Below are 21709 nucleotides of genomic sequence, written 5' to 3' on the forward strand. Positions count from 1 at the left end.
CGGGGCCTCATTGTCCACTCCAGCACGACGGGAAAGGTTAGGAGGGGACCTAAAAACATCCTGAGGGGGGGTCCCGTTTTCGAGTCCCCCCCCCCAACCTGTTCCTGGAGTCCTTTGTCCATGCCCTGGGGACACTTCTGGGCAGGGAGGGGACACAACAAGGGTGGGGCCAAGCCCCAGCTGGGAGTTTAATTACCCAAGGATTGAAAATTGGCTCTCGGCAGCAAACTTTGCCCCGGGAGGGGTTTGGGGCGTGGGGGGGGGGGGAAGGGGTGGGGAGAGGTTGGAAGGCGTTTCCCTATCACCTGAGCCTCACGTGAGTGGCCCCCGCCCTGCCCCCACTTTGTCCTCACTTTGTCCCTTTCGGCTGCACAAACAACTTTTACCTGCCCCCTCCCCCCCCCCCCCCCGCGAAAAAAAACAACCTCGCCCCCACCTTGACGAGATCAAAATCCCTTCCCCCCCCAAAATAAAACAACTTCAAACCCCCCCCATAAACCCCCAAACACCCCCCCCAAAATACAACCTCCAAACCCTCCCCCCCCAAAAAAAACCCCTCCCAATCACCCCCCCAAAAATACAACCTCCAACCCCTCCCCCCCAAAAAAACCCTCCCAAACACCCCCCCCAAAATACAACCCCAACCCCTCCCCCTCATAAACCCCCAATCACCCCCCCAAAAATGCAACCCCAACCTCTCCCCCCCCAAAACCTGCCAACCCCCCCCAAAAACCAAATCCAACCCCCCCCAAAAACAACCCAACCACCCCCCCAAAAAAGCAACCCCAACCTCTCCCCCCCACACTTTCCCCTCCCTCATTTTCCTCCCCCCGCATCCACCTTTCCCCCCTCAAAATTCCACCTTTCCCCCCCCCCAAATTCACCTTCCCCCCCCAAATCCATTCCCCCCTCCCCTATTGCCCTTCCCCCCCAGATCCATTCCCCCCTCCCCCCCCAGATCCATTCCCCCCTCCCCCATTACTCCTACCCCCCAGATCCTTAATTTGAGGAGGGGGATCCCTAATTTGGGGGGGTAATCCCTAATTTGGGGAGTCCTTAATTTGAGGAGGGGGATCTTTAATTTGGGGGGTCCCTAATTTGGGGGGGGATCCCTAATTTGGGGAGGGGGATCCCTAATTTGGGGCAAGGGGTCCCTAATTTGAGGAGGGGGATCCTTAATTTGGGGAGGGGGGTCCCTAATTTGGGGAGGGGGATCACTAATTTGGGGAGGGGGATCCCTAATTTGGGGGGGGGATCGCTAATTTGGGGGGGGAAATCCCTAATTTTGGGCAGGGGGTCCCTAATTTGGGGAGGGGGTCCCTAATTTGAGGAGGGGGATCCCTAATTTGGGGCGGGGGTCCCTAATTTGGGGAGGGGGATCCCTAATTTGGGGAGGGGGATCCCTAATTTGGGGGGGGGATCCCTAATTTTGGGCAGGGGATCGCTAATTTGGGGAGGGGGATCCCTAATTTTGGGCAGGGGGTCCCTAATTTGGGGGGGGGATCGCTAATTTGGGGAGGGGGATCCTTAATTTGGGGGGGGAATCCTTAATTTGGGGCAGGGGGGGGCCCTAATTTGTGCAGGGGGACCCCTCTAATTTGGGGGGGGGGTCCCCACCCATGGGACAAAGGCAGCACCCCGAAAATCTCCACATTTCCTTTAATCCCCCCCCCCAAAAAAAAGCCCAAACTCAGTTCCCAACCCCCTCCCCCCCCCCCAAAAAAGCTGCTCCCGAAACGGGAGGGGCTCAAAAAGGGACAAGAGAGACAAAGCCACAAAGGCCCCCCCCGCCCCCCCGCCCCCCGCCCCCCCCCCCCCCCCCGGCCTGGGGACGAGGTCCTGGGGGGTCCTTTCCCGCCCTGCTGCCCACCTCGGGGGGCATTAAGGGGTCAGGGTCGTGTCCCCCCCCCCGGCGCACACTCCTGGGGGGGGCTTTTGGTGCCCCCCGCATGGCCTCGGTAGTAGGAGCTGGGGAGTGAGCGCCGCCTGCTGGCTGCAGAGGGAATGACAGGGATGGGGATGGGGATGGGGATGGGGATGGGGATGGGGATGGGGACAGGGATGGGGATAAGGAAAGGGATAGGGATAGGGATAGAGATAGGGAAAGGGATGGGGAAAGGGACAGGGATAGAGACAGGGATAGGGATGGGGATAGGGATGGGGATAGGGATAGGGATGGGGATGGGGATAGAGACAGGGATAGGGATAGGGATGGGGATAGAGACAGGGATAGGGATGGGGATAGGGGTAGGGATAGAGACAAGGATAGGGATGGGGATAGGGAAAGGGATAGAGACAGGGATGGGGATGGGGAAAGGGATAGGGATGGGGATAGGGATAGAGATAGAGACAGGGATAGGGATGGGGATAGGGATAAGGAAAGGGATAGGGATGGGGAAAGGGATAGGGATGGGGATAGAGACAGGGATAGGGATGGGGAAAGGGTCAGGAACAGGGATAGGGATAGGGAAAGGGACAGGAGCAGGGGTAGAGATAGGGAAAAGGTCAGGGATAGGGAAAGGGAAAGGGACAGGGGCAGGGGTAGGTATAGGGAAAGATCAGGAACAGGGATAGGGATATAGGGATAGGGATATGGATAGAGACAGGGATAAGGATGGGGATAGGGACAGAGTCAGGAACAGGGGTAGGGATAGGACAGGGATAGAGATAGGGATAGGGACAGGGGTAGGGATGGGGATAGGGAAAGGGTCAGGAACAAGGATAGGACAGGGACAGGGATGCAGGGACAGGGATAGGGATATAGACAGAGACAGGGAAAAGGATGGGGATAGGGACAGGGTCAGGAACAGAGATAGGACAGGGATACAGGGACAGGAACAGGGAAAGGGTCAGGGACGGGGATATAGGGACAGGGATAGGGATGTGGATAGAGACAGGGATAAGGATGGGGATAGGGACAGAGTCAGGAATAGGGATAGAGACAGGAATAGGGTTAGGGACAGGGATAGGGTTAGGGACAGGGTCAAGAACAGGGATAGGACAGGGAGAGAGATAGGGATAGGGATAGGGACAAGGAAAGGGACAGGGATAGGGACAGGAAAAGGGAAAAGGAAAGGGACAGGGATAGGGACAGGAACAGGGAAAAGGAAAGGGAAAGGATCAGGAACAGGGATAGGACAGGGATATAGGGACAAGGTCGAGAACAGGGATAGGACAGGGATAGAGACAGGGTCAAGAACAGGGATAGGACAGGGATAGAGATAGGGAAAGGGACAGAGTCAGGAGCAGGGATAGGGATGGGGATAGGGACAGGGTCAGGAACAGGGATAGGACAGGGAAGGGAACAGGGATAAGACAGGGACAGGACAGGGACAGGGTGACAGAGGACAAGGGGGGACTGAAGGGGACACACACAGAGGAGTCCCCAATGGCCTGGGGGGACCAGTAGGGTCCTGTAGTGCCCCAAGGGGGCTGAGAGGAGCTCCCTGTGTCCTAGGGGAGGTGACAGCAGTGCCCAGGGCAGGTGGCACTGGCACCCAGGGCAGGTGGTAGCAGTGCCAGGGAAGGTGACACTGGCACCCAGGGCAGGTGGCACTGGCACCCAGGGCAGGTGGTAGCAGTGACAGGGCAGGTGGCACTGGTGCCCAGGGCAGGTGGCAGCAGTGCCAGGGAAGGTGACACTGGCACCCAGGGCAGGTGGTAGCAGTGCCAGGGAAGGTGGCACTGACAGCCAGGGCAGGTGGCAGCAGTGCCTAGGGCAGGTGGCACTGTCACCCAGGGCAGGTGGCAGCAGTGCCCAGGGCAGGTGGCACTGGCGCCCAGGGCAGGTGGCACTGGTGCCCAGGGCAGGTGGTAGCAGTGCCAGGGCAGGTGGCACTGGCAGCCAGGGCAGTGCCAGCTCAGTACACAGCCTCGTCCATGTTGTCGTCGCTGTCGCCGCCGAAGTCCTCTCCGTTGTCGAAGTAGGACATGATGTAATCAGTCTCCTGGGCACAGCAAGGGGGGGGTCAAAGTGCCACCAGGGCCCCCCCACGCCTCTGCCCAGCCCTGCCCCCAGCACCTCACCTCCTCGTGCTCCTCTTCGTCGTATTCCTCTTCCTCCTCCTCCTTCCCTTCTTCCTCCTCTTCCTTCTCCTCTTCCTCCTCTGATGTCACCTCCTCCTCCTTCTTCTCCAGGCTCTGGGGGGGGGGTGCAGGGGACACCCCAAAGGGGGACACTTGTGTCACCCCCACTGGGGACACCCCCACCCCCTCCCCCAGGCCTTCAGCCTCATCACCTCCAGCTTCTTAATGGTCTCCTCCTTGTCCAGTGGGAGCCGCTGGTGGCACCTGGGGATGAGGATGGTGGCCCCTGGGGGAGGGGGGCAAAAGTGTCACCACCCCCAGCCTGGGGGGGTCACAGTCTGGCTGCATGGTGGGGACAGAGGGGACAGGAAGAGGACAAGGTGGGGACTGGAGTGGGGCAGGAGGGGACAAGGGATGGAGGGGGACAGGAGGGGCAGGAGGGGACAAGGGATGAAAGGGGACAGGAGGGGACAAGGGAGAGGACAGGAGATGGGACAGGGGAGGGAGTAGGACAGGAGGGGACAAGGAAGGGGACAAGGGATGGAGGGGGACAGGAGGGGACAGGGGATGGAGTGGGACAGGAGGAGGATGAGGGAGGCGACAGGGGAGAGGACAGGCGAGGGGACAGGGGAGGAGTGAGGGAGGGGACAAGGAAAGGGAATGGGACAGGAGGGGACAAGGGAGGAGACAAGGAATGGAGTGAGACAGGACAGGGACAAGAGAGGGATGAAGGAGGGACACGGGAGGGGACAAGAGAGGGGACCGAGGAGAGGAGAAGGAGAAGGAGAAGGAGAAGGAGAAGGAGAAGGAGAAGGAGAAGGAGAAGGAGAAGGAGAAGGAGAAGGAGAAGGAGAAGGAGAAGGAGAAGGAGAAGGAGAAGGAGAAGGAGAAGGAGAAGGAGAAGGAGAAGGAGAAGGAGAAGGGGAGGAGAGGAGGAGGAGGAGAGGAGAGGAGGAGGAGGAGAGGAGGAGGAGGAGAGGGAGACAGGAGGGGACAAGGGAGGGGACTGGAATGGGACAGAGTGGGACAAGGTGGAGACAGGAGGGGACAGGGGGGAGCAGGGGGGGACAGGAGGGGAGAGGGGAGAACAGGAGAGGACACAATGGGGACAGGAGGGGACACAAAGGGGACAGGAAGGGACAGGGGGGAACAAGAGGGGACATGAAGGTGACAGGAGGGGTCAGGAAGGGACAGGAAAGGACATGAAGGGGACACAAAGAGGACAGAAGGGGTCAGGAGGGGACACGAAGGGGACGGGGGGGATGGGGGGGACATGAAGGGGACATGAAGGGGACGGGAGGGGACACAAAGGGGACAGGGGGGATGGGAGGGGACAAGAGGGGACACAAAGGGGACAGGAAGGGACATGAAGGGGACGGGGGGGGTCAGGAGGGGACAGGAAAGGACATGAAGGGGACACAAAGGGGACGGGGGGGTCAGGAGGGGACACAAAGGGGACAGGGGGGGTCAGGAGGGGACACGAAGGGGACGGGGGGGTCAGGAGGGGACACGAAGGGGACACGAAGGGGACACAAAGGGGACGGGGGGGGTCAGGAGGGGACACGAAGGGGACAGAAGGGGTCAGGAGGGGACACGAAGGGGACGGGGGGGGTCAGGAGGGGACAGGAAAGGACATGAAGGGGACACAAAGGGGACAGGGGGGGTCAGGAGGGGACACGAAGGGGACACAAAGGGGACACGAAGGGGACACGAAGGGGACACGAAGGGGACACGAAGGGGACGGGGGGGGCACAACAAGCCCGGGGGGGGCACTCACTGCCCTTGCGCAGCCTCCGCACTCTGATCTTCAGCTCCCTGGGCAGCCTCCTCCAGTCTTGGGGGCATGGTTGGGGGGGGGCAGAGCTGAAGTCGGTGTTCGGGGGGGGTCAGTCCCCTCCTGCCACCCCCCCTCTAGGGTCCCTCATACCCTGTGTGCCCCTCCCCCCCCGCGGTGCCCTCACCTGGCTGCCAGTCGATGGCACTGTCGATGGGGCTGCAGAGTTGGTACTTGTCTGAGTAGCGCTCGATGTCTGGGGGGGGGGGAACGGGGGGGGGGTAATTAGGGGTGGGGGGGGGTGGGGAAGAGGGGGGGGTCTGTGAGGTGGGGGGGGGTGAATTGGGGGGGCCTGGGGTTTTTTTTTGGGGGGAGAGGAGGAAAGGGGGGGGGAGGAAGGAGATGGTGGGGGGGGTGGAGGAACCTGGGGGGGGAGGAGAAAAGGGATGGGGGGGAAGGAGTTGGGGGGGGAGGAGGGAAGGGCTTGGGGGGGGAAGGAGCTGGGGGGAGGAGGGAAAGGGATGGGGGGAAGGAGTTGGGGGGGGAGGAGGGAAAGGGATGGGGGGGAAGGAGTTGGGGGGGGAAGGAGGGAAAGGGATGGGGGGGAAGGAGCTGGGGGGGAGGAGGGAAGGGATGGGGGGGAAGGAGCTGGGGGGGAGGAGGGAAGGGATGGGGGGGAAGGAGTTGGGGGGAGAGGAGGGAAAGGGATGGGGGGGAAGGAGTTGGGGGGGGAGGAGGGGAGGGATGGGGGGGAAGGAGTGGGGGGGGGAGGAGGGAAGGGATGGGGGGGAAGGAGTTGGGGGGGAGGAGGGAAGGGCTTGGGGGGGGAAGGAGTTGGGGGAGGAGGAGGGAAAGGGATGGGGGGGAAGGAGTTGGGGGGGGGAGGAGGGAAGGGATGGGGGGAAGGAGCTGGGGGGGACAAGGAAGGGGATGGGGGGAAGGAGTTGGGGGGGGAGGAGGGAAGGGCTTGGGGGGGGAAGGAGTTGGGGGGGGAGGAGGGAAGGGATGGGGGGGAAGGAGTTGGGGGGGAGGAGGGAAAGGGATGGGGGGGAAGGAGTTGGGGGGGGAGGAGGGAAGGGATGGGGGGGAAGGAGTTGGGGGGGAGGAGGGAAAGGGATGGGGGGGAAGGAGCTGGGGGGGGAGGAGGGAAGGGATGGGGGGGGAAGGAGTTGGGGGGGAGGAGGGAAAGGGATGGGGGGGAAGGAGTTGGGGGGGGAGGAGGAAGGGATGGGGGGGAAGGAGTTGGGGGGGAGGAGGGAAGGGATGGGGGGGAAGGAGTTGGGGGGGGAGGAGGGAAAGGGATGGGGGGGGAAGGAGTTGGGGGGGAGGAGGGAAGGGATGGGGGGGAAGGAGTTGGGGGGGACAAGGAAGGGGATGGGGGGGGAAGGAGTTGGGGGGGAAGAGGGAAGGGGGGGGAAGGAGGGAAAGGGATGGGGGGAAGGAGCTGGGGGGGAGGAGGGAAAGGGATGGGGGGAGAAGGAAGGGGATGGGGGGGGAAGGAGCTGGGGGGGTCCCAATGTGGGGAGGGGAATAGGACTGGGGGGGCCCTAATGTGGGGCAAAGAGCTGGGGGGGGTCCCAATGGGGGGAGGGGAATGGGACTGGGGGGGCCCTAATGTGGGGTAAAGAGCTGGGGGGGGTCCCAATGGGGGGGAACGGGACTGGGGGGGGGGCAAGCAAAGGGCTGGGGGGGTCCCAGGGTGGGGAGAGAGATGGGACTGGGGGGGGGAACCAATTCGGGGGCCAGGAAAGCACTGGGGGGGGGTCCCAATAAGGGGTGGGGGCATGGATCTGGGGGGGTCCCTGTGCAATGGGGCTGGGGGGGTCCCAATGCAGTGGGTCCGGGGGGGGGTCCCAGTTCAATCGGTCTTGGAGGGGGTCCCAGTACAATGGGTCTTGGGGGGGGGGGTCCCTGTGCAAGGGGTCTGGGGGGGTCCCTGTATCCCTGTACAATGGGTCTGGGGGGGGGGGGTCTCAATGCAGAGGGGCTGGGGGAGTTCCAGTGCAATGGGTCTGGGGGGGTCCCAATGCAGTGGGTCCGGGGGGGGCACAATGCAATGGGGCTGGGGGGGGTCTCAATGAAGAGGGGCTGGGGGGGGTCCCTGTACAATGGGTCTGGGGGGGGGGTCTCAATGCAATGGGTCCGGGGGGGTCCCAATGCAGAGGGGCTGGGGGGGGTCTCAATGCAGAGGGCCTGGGGGGGGTCCCGGTGCAATGGATCTGGGGGGGTCCCTGTACAATGGGTCTTGGGAGGGGTCCCTGTACAATGGGTCTGGGGGGGGGGTTTCAATGCAAAGGGGCTGGGGGGGGTCCCTGTGCAACGGGTCGGGGGGGGGTCCCAATGCAGTGGGTCCAGGGGGGGGGTCCCTGTGCAAGGGGTCTGGGGGGGGTCTCAATGCAGTGGGTCCGGGGGGGTCCCAATGCAATGGGGCTGGGGGGGGTCCCAATGCAGTAGGGTGGGGGGGGGTCCCAGTTCAATCGGTTTTGGAGAGGGTCCCAGTACAATGGGTCCGGGGAGGGGTCCCTGTGCAATGGGTCTGGGGGGGGGTCTCAATGCAGAGGTGCTGGGGGGGTTCCAGTGCAATGAGTCTGGGGGGGGGGTCCCTGTGCAAGGGGTCTGGGGGGGTCCCAATGCAGTGGGTCCGGGGGGGCACAATGCAATGGGGCTGGGGGGGTCTCAATGCAGAGGGGCTGGAGGGGTCCCTGTGCATGAGGTCTGGGGGGGTCCCTGTATCCCTGTGCAATGGGTCTGGGGGGGGTCTCAATGCAGTGGGTCCGGGGTGATCCCAATGCAATGGGTCTGGGGGGGGTTCCAGTGCAATGGGTCTGGGGGGGGTCCCTGTACAATAGGTCTGGGGGGGGTCCCAGAACAATGGGTCTGGGGGGGGGGTCCCTGTGCAAGGGGTCTGGGGGGAGGTCCCAGAACAATGGGTCTGGGGGGGGTCCCTGCCCAATGGCTCTGGGGGGGGGTCCCAGTGCAGTCATTTGCCTCCCATGGAGCAGCCTCAGTTTCCCCTCCCCCATCTCTGATAACCATGAAGGGGAGGGGCAGGAATTTCGGGGGGGGAGGACATCAAAAGCTTTAGCCCCCCCCCCCCCTCTCCCCCCCCCCCCCCCCCCCCCCCCCACCCCCCATTCCCTACCTCTGCGGGGGGGTCCCGGTTTGATGTAATAGGGGAGGGTCTTCATGGCCCCCCGCAGCTCCTGCTTCAGGGCCAAGGTGTACTCAGCCTGCTCCCCCCCCCCCCGCAGCGCCAGCGCCCGCAGCTCCAGCGGCTGGGTCACGGGGGGGGGCACGGGGGGGGCACAGGGGGGAGACGTCAGGGCGGGAGGCGGATGGAGGTTAGTGGCGGGGGGGGCAAAAAGGAGGTGTTGGAGGGGGGAAAGGGGTCCGGGGGGGCACAAAGGGGGCCGGGGGGGACACAAAGGTGTCCGGGGGGGGCACAAAGGAGGTGTTGGAGGGGGTAAAGGGGTCGAGGGGGGGGCACAAAGGTGTCCGGGGGGGGGCACGAAGGGGATGGTGGAGGGCGGAAAGGTGTCCGGGGGGGGCACAAAGGGGGTTTTGGAGGGGGTAAATGGGTCGGGGGGGGCACAAAGGGGGTGTTGGGGGGGGGGGCAGGAGGTGTCAGTGAGGGGGGGGGCACAAAGGGGCATGGGGGGGCATAAAGGGGGTGTCAGTGTTGGGGGGGGCACCCAGGGGGTGTCAGTGAGGGGGGGAATGGAGGGGGTGTCATGGGGGGGGCCAGCAGGGGGTGTCAGTGGGGTGGGGGGGGGGCACCCAGGGGGGTCTCAGTCAGGGGAGGGCACCCAGGGGGTGTCATGGGGGGGTGCACCCAGGGGGTGTTATGGGGGGGGGGAGGGCACTCTGGGGGTGTCACGGGTGGGGGGCACCCAGGGGGGGTCATGGGGTGGGGGGAGGGCACCCAAGGGGTGTCACGGGGGGGGCACCCAGGGGGTGTCAGTGCGGGGAAGGGCACCCAGGGGGGGTCAGTGCGGGGGGGGAGCACCCAGGGGGGTCTCAGTCAGGGAAGGGCACCCAGGGGGTGTCACGGGGGGGGGGGGCACCCAGGGGGGGTATCAGTGTGGGGGGAGACACCCAGGTGGTGGGGGGGGGGCACCCGGGGGGGGGGTCAGTGTCAGTGCTGGGGGTGAGGGCACCCAAGCACAGCAACAACTTGGGGGACATTTCCCTCCCCTCCCCCCCCCCCCCATCTCTCCCCTCCCCTCCAGGACCTTACCGGGAAGAGGGGGGGGGGCTGTAAGGTGGGGGGGGGCAGCGCCTCCCCCCTCCCGATGCCCACAGCCTCCACGTTGAAGGTCATTTGGCCTCGACCCCTGCCCCGACCCCGACCTGCCATGGCTGGGGGGGGGGTCCCTGGAGCAGGGGGGGGGTCACTGTTGGGGGGGGTTAAGTGGGGGGGGGGGTTGGAGCCCTGTTATAGAGGGTGCAGCCCCCCCCCAACGCGGGGAAGCTGTGGGGACGTGGGGGGGGGGACACGAGGTGGGGAGGGGGGGGGGGACATGGGGACAGGAGGGGCCCCGGGGGGGGGGAACATAATGGGGACAAGATGGGGGGACACGAGGGGGTCGTGGGGGGGGATATGCATGGGGACACGAGGGGAGTTTTCCGGGGGGGGGGACACACACGAGTGGTCGTGGGGGACACGAAGGGGCTTTTGGGGGGGGGACACACGGGGGGTCGTGGGAACAAGAAGGGACTTTTCCGGGGGGGGGATACATGGGGGTGCGTGGGGACACGAGGGGGCTTTTGGGGGGGGGGGGGGACACGGGGGGTCGTGGGGATAGGAGGGAACGGGGAGGGGGGGACACAGGAGGGGCCGTGGGGACACGAGGGGATTTTGGGGGGGGGGGACACACGGGGTGGCGTGGGGACACGAAGGGACTTTTCCCGGGGGGGGGGACACACACGAGGGATCGTGGGGGACACGAGGGGGGCACCACGTGGGACACGCAGAGGGGGACCCACCCCAGGGGACGTTGTTGGGGGGGGGAGGGGGAGGGATGGGGACACGAGGGGTCGTGGGGACACGAAGGGACTTTTCCTGGGGGGGACACGAAGGGATTTTTCCGCGGGGGGGGGACACACACACGAGTGGTCGTGGGGGACACGAAGGGACTTTTTGGGGGACACACACACGGGGGGTCGTGGGGATAGGAGGGGACGGGGGGGACACACGAGGGGTCGTGGGGACACGAGGGGGCTTTTGGGGGGGGACACACAGGAGGGGGCGTGGGGACACGAGGGGGCTTTTGGGGGGGGACACACAGGAGGGGGCGTGGGGCCACGAAGGGACTTTTCCGGGGGGGGGGGGACACGGGGACACGAGGGGTCGTGGGGACACGAAGGGACTTTTCGGGGCGGGGGGGGACACACACGAGGGGTCGTGGGGGACACGAGGGGGGCACCACGCGGGACACGCTGAGGGGGACCCACCCCAGGGGACGTTGTTTGGGGGGGGGGGGGGTAAGGGGAGGGATGGGCACTCGGCGGCACCCCCCCGGGACGCGGAAGGGTCACGGAGGACCGCAGGGACCCCCGGGGCAGCCCCACGGGGGGCAGGGAAGGGTCTCGGGGGGGTCCTGTCCCTCTGCCCCCCACCCCCGCGGCCGCACTCACCCTGCGCATGCGCAGTCGCTCCCCACCCGCGGCCGGCAGCGGAGGGGGCGGGGCGGGAGCTGTGCGCCGCAGCCAATCAGCGCTGAGGGGGCGGGGCGAAGGGCGGGGCGAAAGGGAAGGAGATGAATGGGGGAATGGAGCTGGCGGGAAAAGGGGGAGGGGGCGGGAAAGGAGTGGGGGGGCGGGAAAAGGGGTGGGCGGGAAAGGGGGGAGGGGAAAGAGGGAGGGAGCGGGAAAAGGAGGGGGGGGCAGGAAAAGGGCAGGGGGGCGGGAAGAGAGGGAGGGGGCGGGAAAAGAGGGAGGGGGCGGGAAAAGGAGGGGGCAGGAAAAGGAATGGGGGGGCGGGAAAAGAGGGGGGGGACTGGAAGAGAGGGGGGTCGGAAAGTAGTTGGGGGAGCGGGAAAAGAGGGAGGGGAAGCGGGAGAGGAGTGGGGGGGGGCGGGAAAAAAGGGAGGGGGGAGAGCAGGAACTCGCTGTCCCCAGAGCCCCCTCCCCCGGAACCCCCCCCCCATAGCGCTGGAGCATCTCAGCACCCCCCCGGCCCCAGCACTGCAGCCTCGCTGCCCCACAGCTCCTTCTCCCCCCCCCGGCCCCATGGGGCTGGCCTGGGCGGGGGAGATGTGATGTGACCCCCCCCCCCCCCCCAGTGCCATGACTCTATGGTCCCCCAGCCCCATGGCTCTGTGACCTCTCCCTCAGTGCCATGGCTCTATGATCCCCCAGCCCCATGGCACTGTGACCCCCCCCCCAAAGCCATGGCTCTATGATCCCCCAGCCCCATGGCACTGTGACCCCCCCCCCAAAGCCATGGCTCTATGGTCCCCAGCCCTATGGCACTGTGACCCCCCCCCCCAAAGCCATGGCTCTATGGTCCCCCAGCCCCATGGCACTGTGACCCCCCCCCAAAGCCATGGCTCTATGATCCCCCAGCCCCATGGCACTGTGACCCCCCCCAAAGCCATGGCTCTATGGTCCCCCAGCCCCATGGCACTGTGACCCCCCCCCAAAGCCATGGCTCTATGATCCCCCAGCCCCATGGCACTGTGACCCCCCCCAAAGCCATGGCTCTATGATCCCCCAGCCCCATGGCACTGTGACCCCCCCCCCAGTGCCATGGCTCTATGATCCCCCAGCCCCATGGCACTGTGACTCCCCAGCCCCATGGCACTGTGACCCCCCCAAAGCCATGGCTCTGTGATCCCCCAGCCCTATGGCTCTGTGACCCCCCCCCGGGCCCATGGCTCTGTAACTCCCCCCCAGCCCCACGCCACTGTGCCCCCCACCCCTCACTGTGCCCTGCCCTATGCCCTCTTTGCCCCCCACCCCTCAGCCCCATACCCTCTTTGCCCCATAGCCCCCAGACCCATGCCCCCTTTGCCCCCCACACCTCACTGTGCCCTGCTCCATGCCACTGTGCCCCCCACCCCTGACTGTGCCCTGCCCCATGCCCCCTTTGCCCCACATCCCCCTAGCCCCATGCCCCCTTTGCCCCCCACCCCTCACTGTGCCCTGCCCCATGCCCCCTTTGCCCCATATCCCCCTAGCCCCATGCCACTGTGCCCCCCACCCCTGACTGTGCCCTGCCCCATGCCCCCTTTGCCCCCCACCCCTCACTATGCCCTGCCCCATACCCCCTTTGCCCCCACGGCCCCTCAGCCCCATGCCCCCTTTGCCCCCCACCCCTCACTGTGCCCTGCTCCATGCCCCCTTTGCCCCACATCCCCCTAGCCCCAAGCCCCTTTTGCCCCCCACCCCTCACTGTGCCCTGCCTCATGCCCCCTATGCCCCACGGCCCCCAGCCTCATGCCACTGTGCCCCCCAGCCCTGACTGTGCCCTGCCCCATGCCCCCTTTGTCCCCCACCCCTGACTGTGCCCTGCCCCATGCCCCCTTTGCCCCACAGCCCCCAGCCCCATGCCTCCTTTGCCCCCCACCCCTCACTGTGCCCTGCCCCATACCCTCCTTGCCCCATAGCCCCCAGCCCCATGCCTCCTTTCCCCCCACCCCTCACTGTGCCCTGCCCCATGCCCCCTTTGCCCCCCACCCCTCACTGTGCCCCGCCCCATGCCCCCTTTGCCCCACAGCCCCCAGCCCCATACCCCCTTTGCCCCCCACCCCTCACTGTGCCCCGCCCCATGCCCCCTTTGCCCCACAGCCCCCAGCCCCATGTCCCCTTTGCCCCCCACCCCTCCCTGTGCCCCGCCCCATGCCCCCTTTGCCCCACAGCCCCCAGCCCCATACCCCTTTTGCCCCCCACCCCTCACTGTGCCCCGCCCCATGCCCCCTTTGCCCCACAGCCCCCAGCCCCATGTCCCCTTTGCCCCCCACCCCTCCCTGTGCCCTGCCCCATACCCCCTTTGCCCCCCACCCCTCACTGTGCCCCGCCCCATACCCCCTATGCCCCCCCTGCCCCTCTCCCCCACTCCACTCCACTCCGCCCCCCCCTCCCCCGCACTCCGCAGCCTGCAGCTTTCCGCCGCTGATTCATCCCCGCTCCCCCCCCCCCCCCCCCCCCCGGCTCCAGTCCTTCCTCCCCCCCCAAAGCCAGCGCCGGCAGCAGCCCAAAATAGCGATGCAGGCTTGGGGACTGGGGGGCACAACCCCCCCCACCGGATAGCGTCCGGCTGCGTGTGTCCCCCCCCCGCCCCCCCCCCCGGGATGGCGGGCACCGGGGGATGGCATCGCCACCTCCGTCCCTGCGGCAGCGGGCAGCGGGCAGGGGCGCTGCGGGGACCCAAGCTGCGGTTGCCATGGTAACAGGAGGAGGGGGGGGGGGGATGGTTGGGGGCGAGGGGGGTCTCTGTTGTCTGGGGGGGGATATGTGTCTGTGCGGGGGGCGGGGGGGGGGTCCCTTCTCTGGGGTGCCCCCAAGCTGTTCTTTATGGGGGGGAGGGGGGTGGGGGTGGCCCCAAATGCCAGGCACAGGGTTAGGGAGTGGGGGGGGGCAGTTATGGGATGGGGAGTGGGGGGGGGGGCAGATATGGGATGGGGAGTAGGGGGGGCAGATATGGGATGGAGAATAGGGGGGGGCAGATATGGGATGGGGAGTGGGGGGGGCAGATATGGGATGGGGAGGGGGGGGAGCTATGGGATGGGGAGTGGGGAGGGAGATATGGGATGGGGAGTAGGGGGGCAGCTATGGGATGGGGAGTGGGGGGGCAGCTATGGGATGGGGAGTGGGGGGGGCAGATATGGGATGGAGAGTGTGGGGGGGCAGATATGGGATGGGGAGTGGGGGGGGCAGATATGGGATGGGGAGTAGGGGGGGCAGCTATGGAATGGGGAGGGGGGGGAGCTATGGAATGGGGAGGGGGGGGAGCTATGGAATGGGGAGTGGGGGGGGAGCTATGGGATGGGGAGTGGGGGGGGCAGCTATGGGATGGAGAGTGTGGGGGGGCAGCTATGGGATGGGGAGTGGGGGGGCAGCTATGGGATGGGGGGGCAGATATGGAATGGGGAGTGGGGGGGGCAGCTATGGGATGGGGAGTGGGGGGGCAGTTATGGGATGGGGAGTGGGGGGCGCAGCTATGGAATGGGGAGTGGGGGCGGAGGTATGGGATGGGGAGTGGGGGGGGCAGCTATGGGATGGGGAGTGGGGGGGGAGCTATGGGATGGGGAGTAGGGGGGAGCTATGGGATGGGGAGTGGGGGGGGCAGATATGGGATGGGGAGGGGGGGGGCAGATATGGGATGGGGAGGGGGGGGCAGCTATGGGATGGGGAGTAGGGGGGAGCTATGGGATGGGGAGGGGGGGGGGAGCTATGGAATGGGGGGGGGGGAGCTATGGGATGGGGAGTGGGGGGGGCAGATATGGGATGGGGAGTAGGGGGGGGCAGCTATTGGATGGGGAGTTGTGGGGGGGGGCAGCTATGGGATGGGGAGGGGGGGGGGCAGCTATGGGATGGGGAGTTGTGGGGGGGGCAGCTATGGGATGGGGAGGTGGGGGGGGAGCTATGGGATGGGGAGTTGTGGGGGGGGGCAGCTGCCAGCCCGGGCGGTGAACTGGTGGGACTGGGGGGGGGGATCTGGTGGATTGGGGGGGGACTGGGAGGTGGTCAGAGGGGAGCAGGATGAGCTGCGGGCAGCGTGGGAAGGGTGCGGGAGGGGACTGGGGGATGTGGGCAGGGACGGAGGGGCACAAGAGGGGGTACAGGCAGGGATGGGGGGCACAGGAGCGGGGTGCAGGCAGGTACAGGGGTACAGGCAGGAACGGGGGCACAGGAGTGGGGTACGGAGAGGGGGTACAGGCAGAGATGGGGGGCACAGGAAAGAGGTACAGGGAGGGGGTACAGGCAGGGATGGGGGGCACAGGAAAGAGGTACAGAGAGGGGGTACAGGCAGAGATGGGGGCACAGGAAGGGGGTACAGAGAGGGGGTACAGGCAGAGATGGGAGCACAGGAAGGGGGTACAGAGAGGGGGTACAGGCAGAGATGGGGGCACAGGAAGGGGGTACAGAGAGGGGGTACAGGCAGAGATGGGGGCACAGGAAAGGGGTACAGAGAGGGGGTACAGGCAGAGATGGGAGCACAGGAAGGGGGTACAGAGAGGGGGTACAGGCAGAGATGGGGGGCACAGGAAAGGGGTACAGGCAGGGACTGGGGCTACAGGAGCGGGGTGCAGGCAGGTGCAGGGGTACCAGGCAGAAACGGGGGCACAGGCAGGGACGGGGGGGGTTAAGAGGCAGGGACACAGGTGGGGGCACAAGCAGGGACGGGGGGGGTTAAGAGGCAGGGACACAGGTGGGGCACAGTAGTGCCCACAGGCAGTGCCCCCAGCCCCACAGTAGTGCCCGTTGGCAGCGCCCCCAGCCCCATAGCAGTGCCCGTTGGCAGTGCCCCCAGCCTCACAGTAGTGCCCACTGGCAGTGCCCCCAGCCCCACAGTAGTGCCTGCTGGCAGTGCCCCCAGCCCCACAGTAGTGCCCGTTGGCAGTGCCCCCAGCCGCAGCAGTGCTGGGGGGGAGGGGGGATGGGGACAGGGACGAGAAGCATCCAGGGGGGCACCTGGAGGTGTTGGCACTTAGATGAGAAGCATCCAACCTGTGCCACAAACCTTTCCCTCCCCTCCCTGCAGTGAACGAGCGACGCTGCCAAGCTGGCACCACCACCCCCGTCCTGTGCCACCCGTGCTGCTGCTCTAACCAACCCAACGCAACTCAACCAACCAACTCAACCAACCAACCCAACCAACTCAACCAACTCAACCAACCAACCCAACCAACTCAACCCAACCCAACCCAACCAACTCAACCAACCCAACCAACTCAACCCAACCCAACCCAACCCAACTCAACCCCAACCAACCAACCCAACCAACCAACTCAACCCAAACCAACCCAACCAACCCAACCAACTCAACCCAACCCAACCCAACCAACTCAACCAACCCAACCCAACTCAACCCAAGCCAACACAACCCAACCCAACCCAACCAACCCAACCAACCAACCCAACCCAACTCAACCAACCCAACCAACCCAACCAACACAACCAACCAACCCAACCAACTCAACCCAACCTAACCCAACTCAACCCAAACCAACCCAACCCACCCAACCCAACCAACCCAACCAACCCAACCCAAACCAACCCAACCAACTCAACCCAACCCAACCCAACCAACCAACCCAACCAGCTCAACCAACCCAACCAACCCAACCAACCTAACCCAACCAACCCAACTCAACCCAACCAACCCAACCAACCCAACCCAACTCAACCCAAACCAACCCAACCAACCAACCCAAACCAACCCAACCAACTCAACCCAACCCAACCAACCAACCCAACCAACTCAACCAACCAACCCAACCAACCAACTCAACCAACCTACCAACCCAACTCAACCAAGCCAACTTACCCAACCCAACCAACCCAACCATGCCCAGCCCGGTTCGACGCTCTACCGGTCCCGCCGCACCTCCTCCCACCTTAACCACCCTACCGGTAACCGACGGCTCCGCCCTGCTGCGTGCCGTGAGCCAGGGCAAGTTCCGCCTGACTCGGTTGCTGCTGGAGGGGGGAGCCTACATCAACGAAGGCAACGCCGCCGGTCAGACGCCGCTGATGGCAGCCTGCCGAGCCGGTTACGCCGAGCCTCTGGAGCAGCCTCGCATGGTTCGTTACCTGCTGGAGAACGGAGCCGACCCTAACATCCCGGATAAAACCGGGATGACAGCTTTGATGCACGCCTGCGCCGAACGTACCGGTCCGGAGGTAGCTTCGGTCCTCTTAGCTCACGGAGCCGATCCTAGCGTCCGGGATTACGCCGGAGCCTCCGCGCTGGTTTACGCCATCAACCGAGGGGACAGGGAGATGCTGAAGGTGTTGTTGGATGCTTGTAAGGCTCGGGGGAAGGAGGTGATCATTATCACGACCGACACTTCGCCGTCGGGTACGAAAACCACCCGGCAGTACCTCAATTCGCCGCCGTCACCGGGGCTGGAGGAGGAGGAGGAGGAGGAGGAGGAGGAGAAGAAGAAGAAGTCTCCGGGGTTCTGCATGTCGCCGTCGGACATCGAGGTGAGGACGGTGGCGTCGCCGGCGGGCAGCGAGAAGGAAGAGGAGAGAGATGTCTTCTGCTTCCCACCGCCGCCGCCGCCGCCGCTGCCGCCGCCGGTGGTCGTCGCGACGGCGACCGGCGGCGGTTCCGAGCCACCACCACCGCCGCCGCCGCCGCCGCCGCCGCGCTGTCGGGGCCGCCCTTTGAAACGCCTCAATTCGGAGCCCTGGGGTTTGACGGTGGCCCCGGGGCCGGAGGGGTCGAGGGCAGCCCCTCCCGAGCGTTTAACGGTAGGGTTGGAGGGGCTGAGCCTGGGCGGGCGACCGCGGAGGCACAGCGTGGAAGGGCGGGAGGCTGCGGGGCTCTTACCGGCACCGGCTTGGACCGAACGGGCGCCGCCGACGCTGGCGAGGCGCAACACAGCCCCCGAACCCGCCAGGGTTAAACCCCCTCGCTGGGAACCCCCCGAGAAAGAAGGGACCCCCTGGGTCGGGTCGCCCCCTCCGTCGCCGGGACCGAGCCGCCGCTGCATCGCTTCGGCCGTACCGAAGCCGCTCCCCGAATCTCCTCCCGGGAGCCTCCGGCGCCCTGCCGGTTTGCTGGAGCGGAGAGGCTCCGGGACCCTCTTGCTGGAGCCTCTGGGCTCGGCTAGAACTGGTTTCTTGCCCCCCCTGCCCCCCGGTCCGCACCCCCCCCGGTCCCCGCGGCTCGCCCAAGGGGCGCCGCAAGCTGCTGCGTCGCCACTCGATGCAGCCGGAGGAGATGCGGCACTTGGTGGGCACCTTCCAGGGCAGCGCCGTCCAGGGACTGGGCAGTTAGGGGGACACCCTCCCCCCCCCCCCCGCCTCCAGTCCCAGCCACGAAGGGACCCCCCCCCCCCCGACCCCCACCCTGCAGGTCTTTGGGGCTGCAGGCGCAGAACAACTCCAGCGCTGCCCCTGGCACTGCCTTGGCACCGCCTTGGCACCACCCCAAGTTCCTCCAGGGGATGGAGGTTTCCGACCCCCCCCCCCCCACTTCCCTCCCACCCCCTGCCCAGCTCCCCTGCGTCTTCCTCCTGCCCCTCCTCATCCTCTCAGCAGAGCTTTCTTTCCCTCCAGACCTTGGCAGCACTCAGCTGCTGCCCCGTGGGGGGGGGGGGGCATCCCCGTCCCTGCCAGTGCCAGGCGCTGGGAGCTGCTGGTGCCCCTTGGCCCTGGTTGGTCCCTTCATCTGGGGGGGCACAGGGGCCCAGCAAGGGGGTGCCAGGGGTGGGAGCGGGTGGCAGGGGTTGGGGGGGGGGTGGGGGGGTGAGGGTGGCACAAGCTGTTGGTGAATAAAGGCACAGCTCAGCTCATCTCTGAGTGTTGGGGGGCGGCTGGGCACAGCCGAGGGTGGGCACGGCTGGGTGCCAAGGCAGCTGGGCACAGAGGTGCAGAAGGAAGTGGCACAGCTGGGTGCTGAGGGTGCAGGGAGGAGCTGGCACAGCTGGGAGCCAGCACATCTGGGTGCTGAGTGGCACTGGGGATGGCACAGCTGGGTGCACCAAGGGTTGGCACAACTGGGCACCAGCACATCTGGATGCTGAGGGGCACTGGGGATGGCACAGCTGGATGCACAAGGGCTGGCACAACTGGGCACCAGCACATCTGGGTGCTGAGGGGCACTGGGGATGGCACAGCTGGATGCACAAGGGCTGGCACAGCTGGGCACCAGCACATCTGGGTGCTGAGTGGCGCTGGGGGTGGCACAGCTGGGTGCAGGGAGGAGTTGGCACATCTGGGAGCCAGCACATCTGGGTGCTGAGGGGCACTGGGGATGGCACAGCTGGGTGCAGGGAGGAGCTGGCACAACTGCGCACCAGCACATCTGGATGTTGAGGGGCACTGGGGATGGCACAGCTGGGTGCACAAGGACTGGCACAGCTGGGCACCAGCACATCTGGGTGCACTGAGGTTGGCACAGCTGGATGCACAAGGACTGGCACAACTGGGCACCAGCACATCTGGACACTGAGGGGCACTGGGGGTGGCACAGCTGGGTGCTCAGGGGCACTGGGGGTGGCACAGCTGGGTGCAGGGAGGAACTGGCACAGCTGGGTGCTGAGGGGCACTGGGGGTGGCACAGCGGGGTGCTCAGGGGCACTGGGGGTGGCACAGCTGGGTGCAGGGAGGAGCTGGCACAGCTGGGTGCAGGGAGGAACTGGCACAGCTGGGTGCTGAGGGGCACTGGGGGTGGCACAGCGGGGTGCACAAGGACTGGCACACCTGGGCACCAGCACATCTGGGTGCTGAGTGGCATAGGGAGTGACACAGCTGGGTGCTGGCACAGCTGGGCACAAGGATGTACCAGGGTTGGCACCTGCGAGCCTGTAAAGGACACTGAGGAGCTGGAGCAGGGTCTGGAGAAGAGGCTGGGGAGGGGCAGCTGAGGAGCTGAGGGAGCTGGGGGTGGTGAGGCTGAGGAAGAGGAGGCTGAAGGAGGCCTCCTTGACCTCTACAGCTCCCTGAGAGGAGGCTGCAGCCAGGTGGGGCTTGGGCAGTGCCAGGCCCAGAGCAGATGCCCTCAGGCTGCCCCAGGGCAGGCTCAGCTTGGCCATGAGGAGCAATTTGTGCCCTGCAGGAGTGGTCAGGGCCTGGCATAGGCTGCCCAGGGAGGGAGGTGGTGCAGTGCCCACGGCTGGAGCTGCTCCAGACCCCTGTGCCCATGGCACTGTGCCCATGGCTGGAGCTGCTCCAGACCCCCTGTGCCCATGGCACTGTGCCCACGGCTGGAGCTGCTCCAGACCCCTGTGCCCATGGCACTGTGCCCACGGCTGGAGCTGCTCCAGACCCCCTGTGCCCATGGCACTGTGCCCAGGCTGGGGCTGGGCTGGAGGAGGTTGAGAGTTTCTTCTCCACTTCTCCTTCCTCTCTTTCTTTTGCTGCCACCCAAAGTGGTGCCCCTGGGGCCAGGTTGGCAGTGGCAGAAGCTGGAAGCCCTCCCAGAGCCTGGCCCCCACCCCCCCCCCCAGGGCAGGGCAGGACCAGCAGGGCCAGAGCTGCACTGCAGGCACCAAAGAGCAGAGAGGAGCAAAGCTTGGGGGGGGCTGAGGGGAGGCAGAAAGAGCTTTAAGAGGTGCCCAGGAGCTCCCCTGAGCCCCTTCAGCTGCCCAAGGAGCAGCTGAGAGCTGCTGGAGGGCAAAGAAGTCAACTGAGGAGCCAAAAGCACCCTGGGGGGGGGGGACAGGATCCTGAGCAGGACCTCGAGTGGGTTGGTTTGGGGGGAGGGGAGGAGGAAGGAGGGAGCTGGAGGTTGGGGACAGCTTCTGGGGAGCACTGAGTGGAGGGAGGGGAGAGGGAGGGAGGGAGGGAGAGGAGGAGAGAGGGAGGGAGGGAGGGAGGGAGGGAGGGAGGGAGGGAGGGAGGGAGGGAGGGAGGGAGGGAGGTGGACCTTGGGGCCAGCTTCTTGGGAGCACTGAGAGGGAGGCCAAGGGCCAGGAGGGCTCTGAGGCAGCAGAGGAGGCTGTGAGGAGCTCCCAGGAGAGCTCTGAGGCAGCAGAGGAGGCTGTGAGGAGCCCCCAAGGGCCAGGAGGGCTCTGAGGCAGCACAGGAGGCTGTGAGGAGCTCCCAGGGGGGCTCTGAGGCAGCACAGGAGGCTGTGAGGAGCTCCCAGGAGGGCTCTGAGGCAGCAGAGGAGGCTGTGAGGAGCTCCCAGGAGGGCTCTGAGGCAGCACAGGAGGCTGTGAGGAGCTCCCAGAAGGGCTCTGAGGCAGCAGAGGAGGCTGTGAGGAGCTCCCAGGAGAGCTCTGAGGC

General features: G+C 66.0%; 3 protein-coding genes across 16 annotated transcripts; 2 read left to right on the forward strand and 1 right to left on the reverse strand.

Moving 5' to 3' along the window:
• Window positions 1-3847: 3847 nt before the first annotated feature.
• Window positions 3848-11586, reverse strand: POLR3GL (RNA polymerase III subunit GL). 5 transcript variants are annotated; one of them, XM_064176005.1, is made up of 8 exons: window positions 11438-11586; window positions 10038-10159; window positions 8943-9075; window positions 5988-6056; window positions 5804-5860; window positions 4239-4312; window positions 4027-4140; window positions 3848-3947 (listed from the first exon to the last, which is right to left on the reverse strand). In XM_064176005.1, the coding sequence occupies exons 2-8, from the start codon at window positions 10155-10157 to the stop codon at window positions 3861-3863; spliced, it is 654 nt and encodes a 217-aa protein (XP_064032075.1). In that variant the 5' UTR covers window positions 10158-10159; window positions 11438-11586; the 3' UTR covers window positions 3848-3860. The 5 variants fall into 5 exon arrangements, with proteins under 5 accessions (XP_064032075.1, XP_064032077.1, XP_064032073.1 ...); XM_064176007.1 differs by having other exon boundaries at window positions 5807-5860; window positions 10038-10174; XM_064176003.1 differs by having other exon boundaries at window positions 10038-10174.
• On the forward strand, window positions 7064-7573 carry LOC135192634 (acanthoscurrin-2-like). The gene is made up of 2 exons (XM_064175903.1): window positions 7064-7189; window positions 7430-7573. Exons 1-2 carry the CDS (start codon window positions 7064-7066, stop codon window positions 7571-7573), a joined length of 270 nt encoding a protein of 89 aa, XP_064031973.1.
• Window positions 11587-13953: 2367 nt separating the features above from the next.
• ANKRD34A (ankyrin repeat domain 34A) lies at window positions 13954-19270 on the forward strand. Of its 10 annotated transcripts, XM_064175998.1 has the most exons (5): window positions 14056-14189; window positions 16509-16681; window positions 16922-17097; window positions 17202-17224; window positions 17304-19270. In XM_064175998.1, exon 5 carries the CDS (start codon window positions 17315-17317, stop codon window positions 19253-19255), a length of 1941 nt encoding a protein of 646 aa, XP_064032068.1. In that variant the 5' UTR covers window positions 14056-14189; window positions 16509-16681; window positions 16922-17097; window positions 17202-17224; window positions 17304-17314; the 3' UTR covers window positions 19256-19270. The 10 variants fall into 10 exon arrangements, with proteins under 10 accessions (XP_064032065.1, XP_064032067.1, XP_064032064.1 ...); XM_064175995.1 differs by lacking the exon at window positions 17202-17224 and having other exon boundaries at window positions 13954-14189; window positions 16509-17004; window positions 17039-17066; XM_064175997.1 differs by lacking the exon at window positions 17202-17224 and having other exon boundaries at window positions 13954-14189; window positions 16509-16915; window positions 17039-17066.
• The last annotated feature ends 2439 nt before the right edge of the window (window positions 19271-21709 follow it).

The sequence above is a fragment of the Pogoniulus pusillus genome, chromosome 43 (assembly GCF_015220805.1).
Source record: "Pogoniulus pusillus isolate bPogPus1 chromosome 43, bPogPus1.pri, whole genome shotgun sequence".
Taxonomy (NCBI): domain Eukaryota; kingdom Metazoa; phylum Chordata; class Aves; order Piciformes; family Lybiidae; genus Pogoniulus; species Pogoniulus pusillus.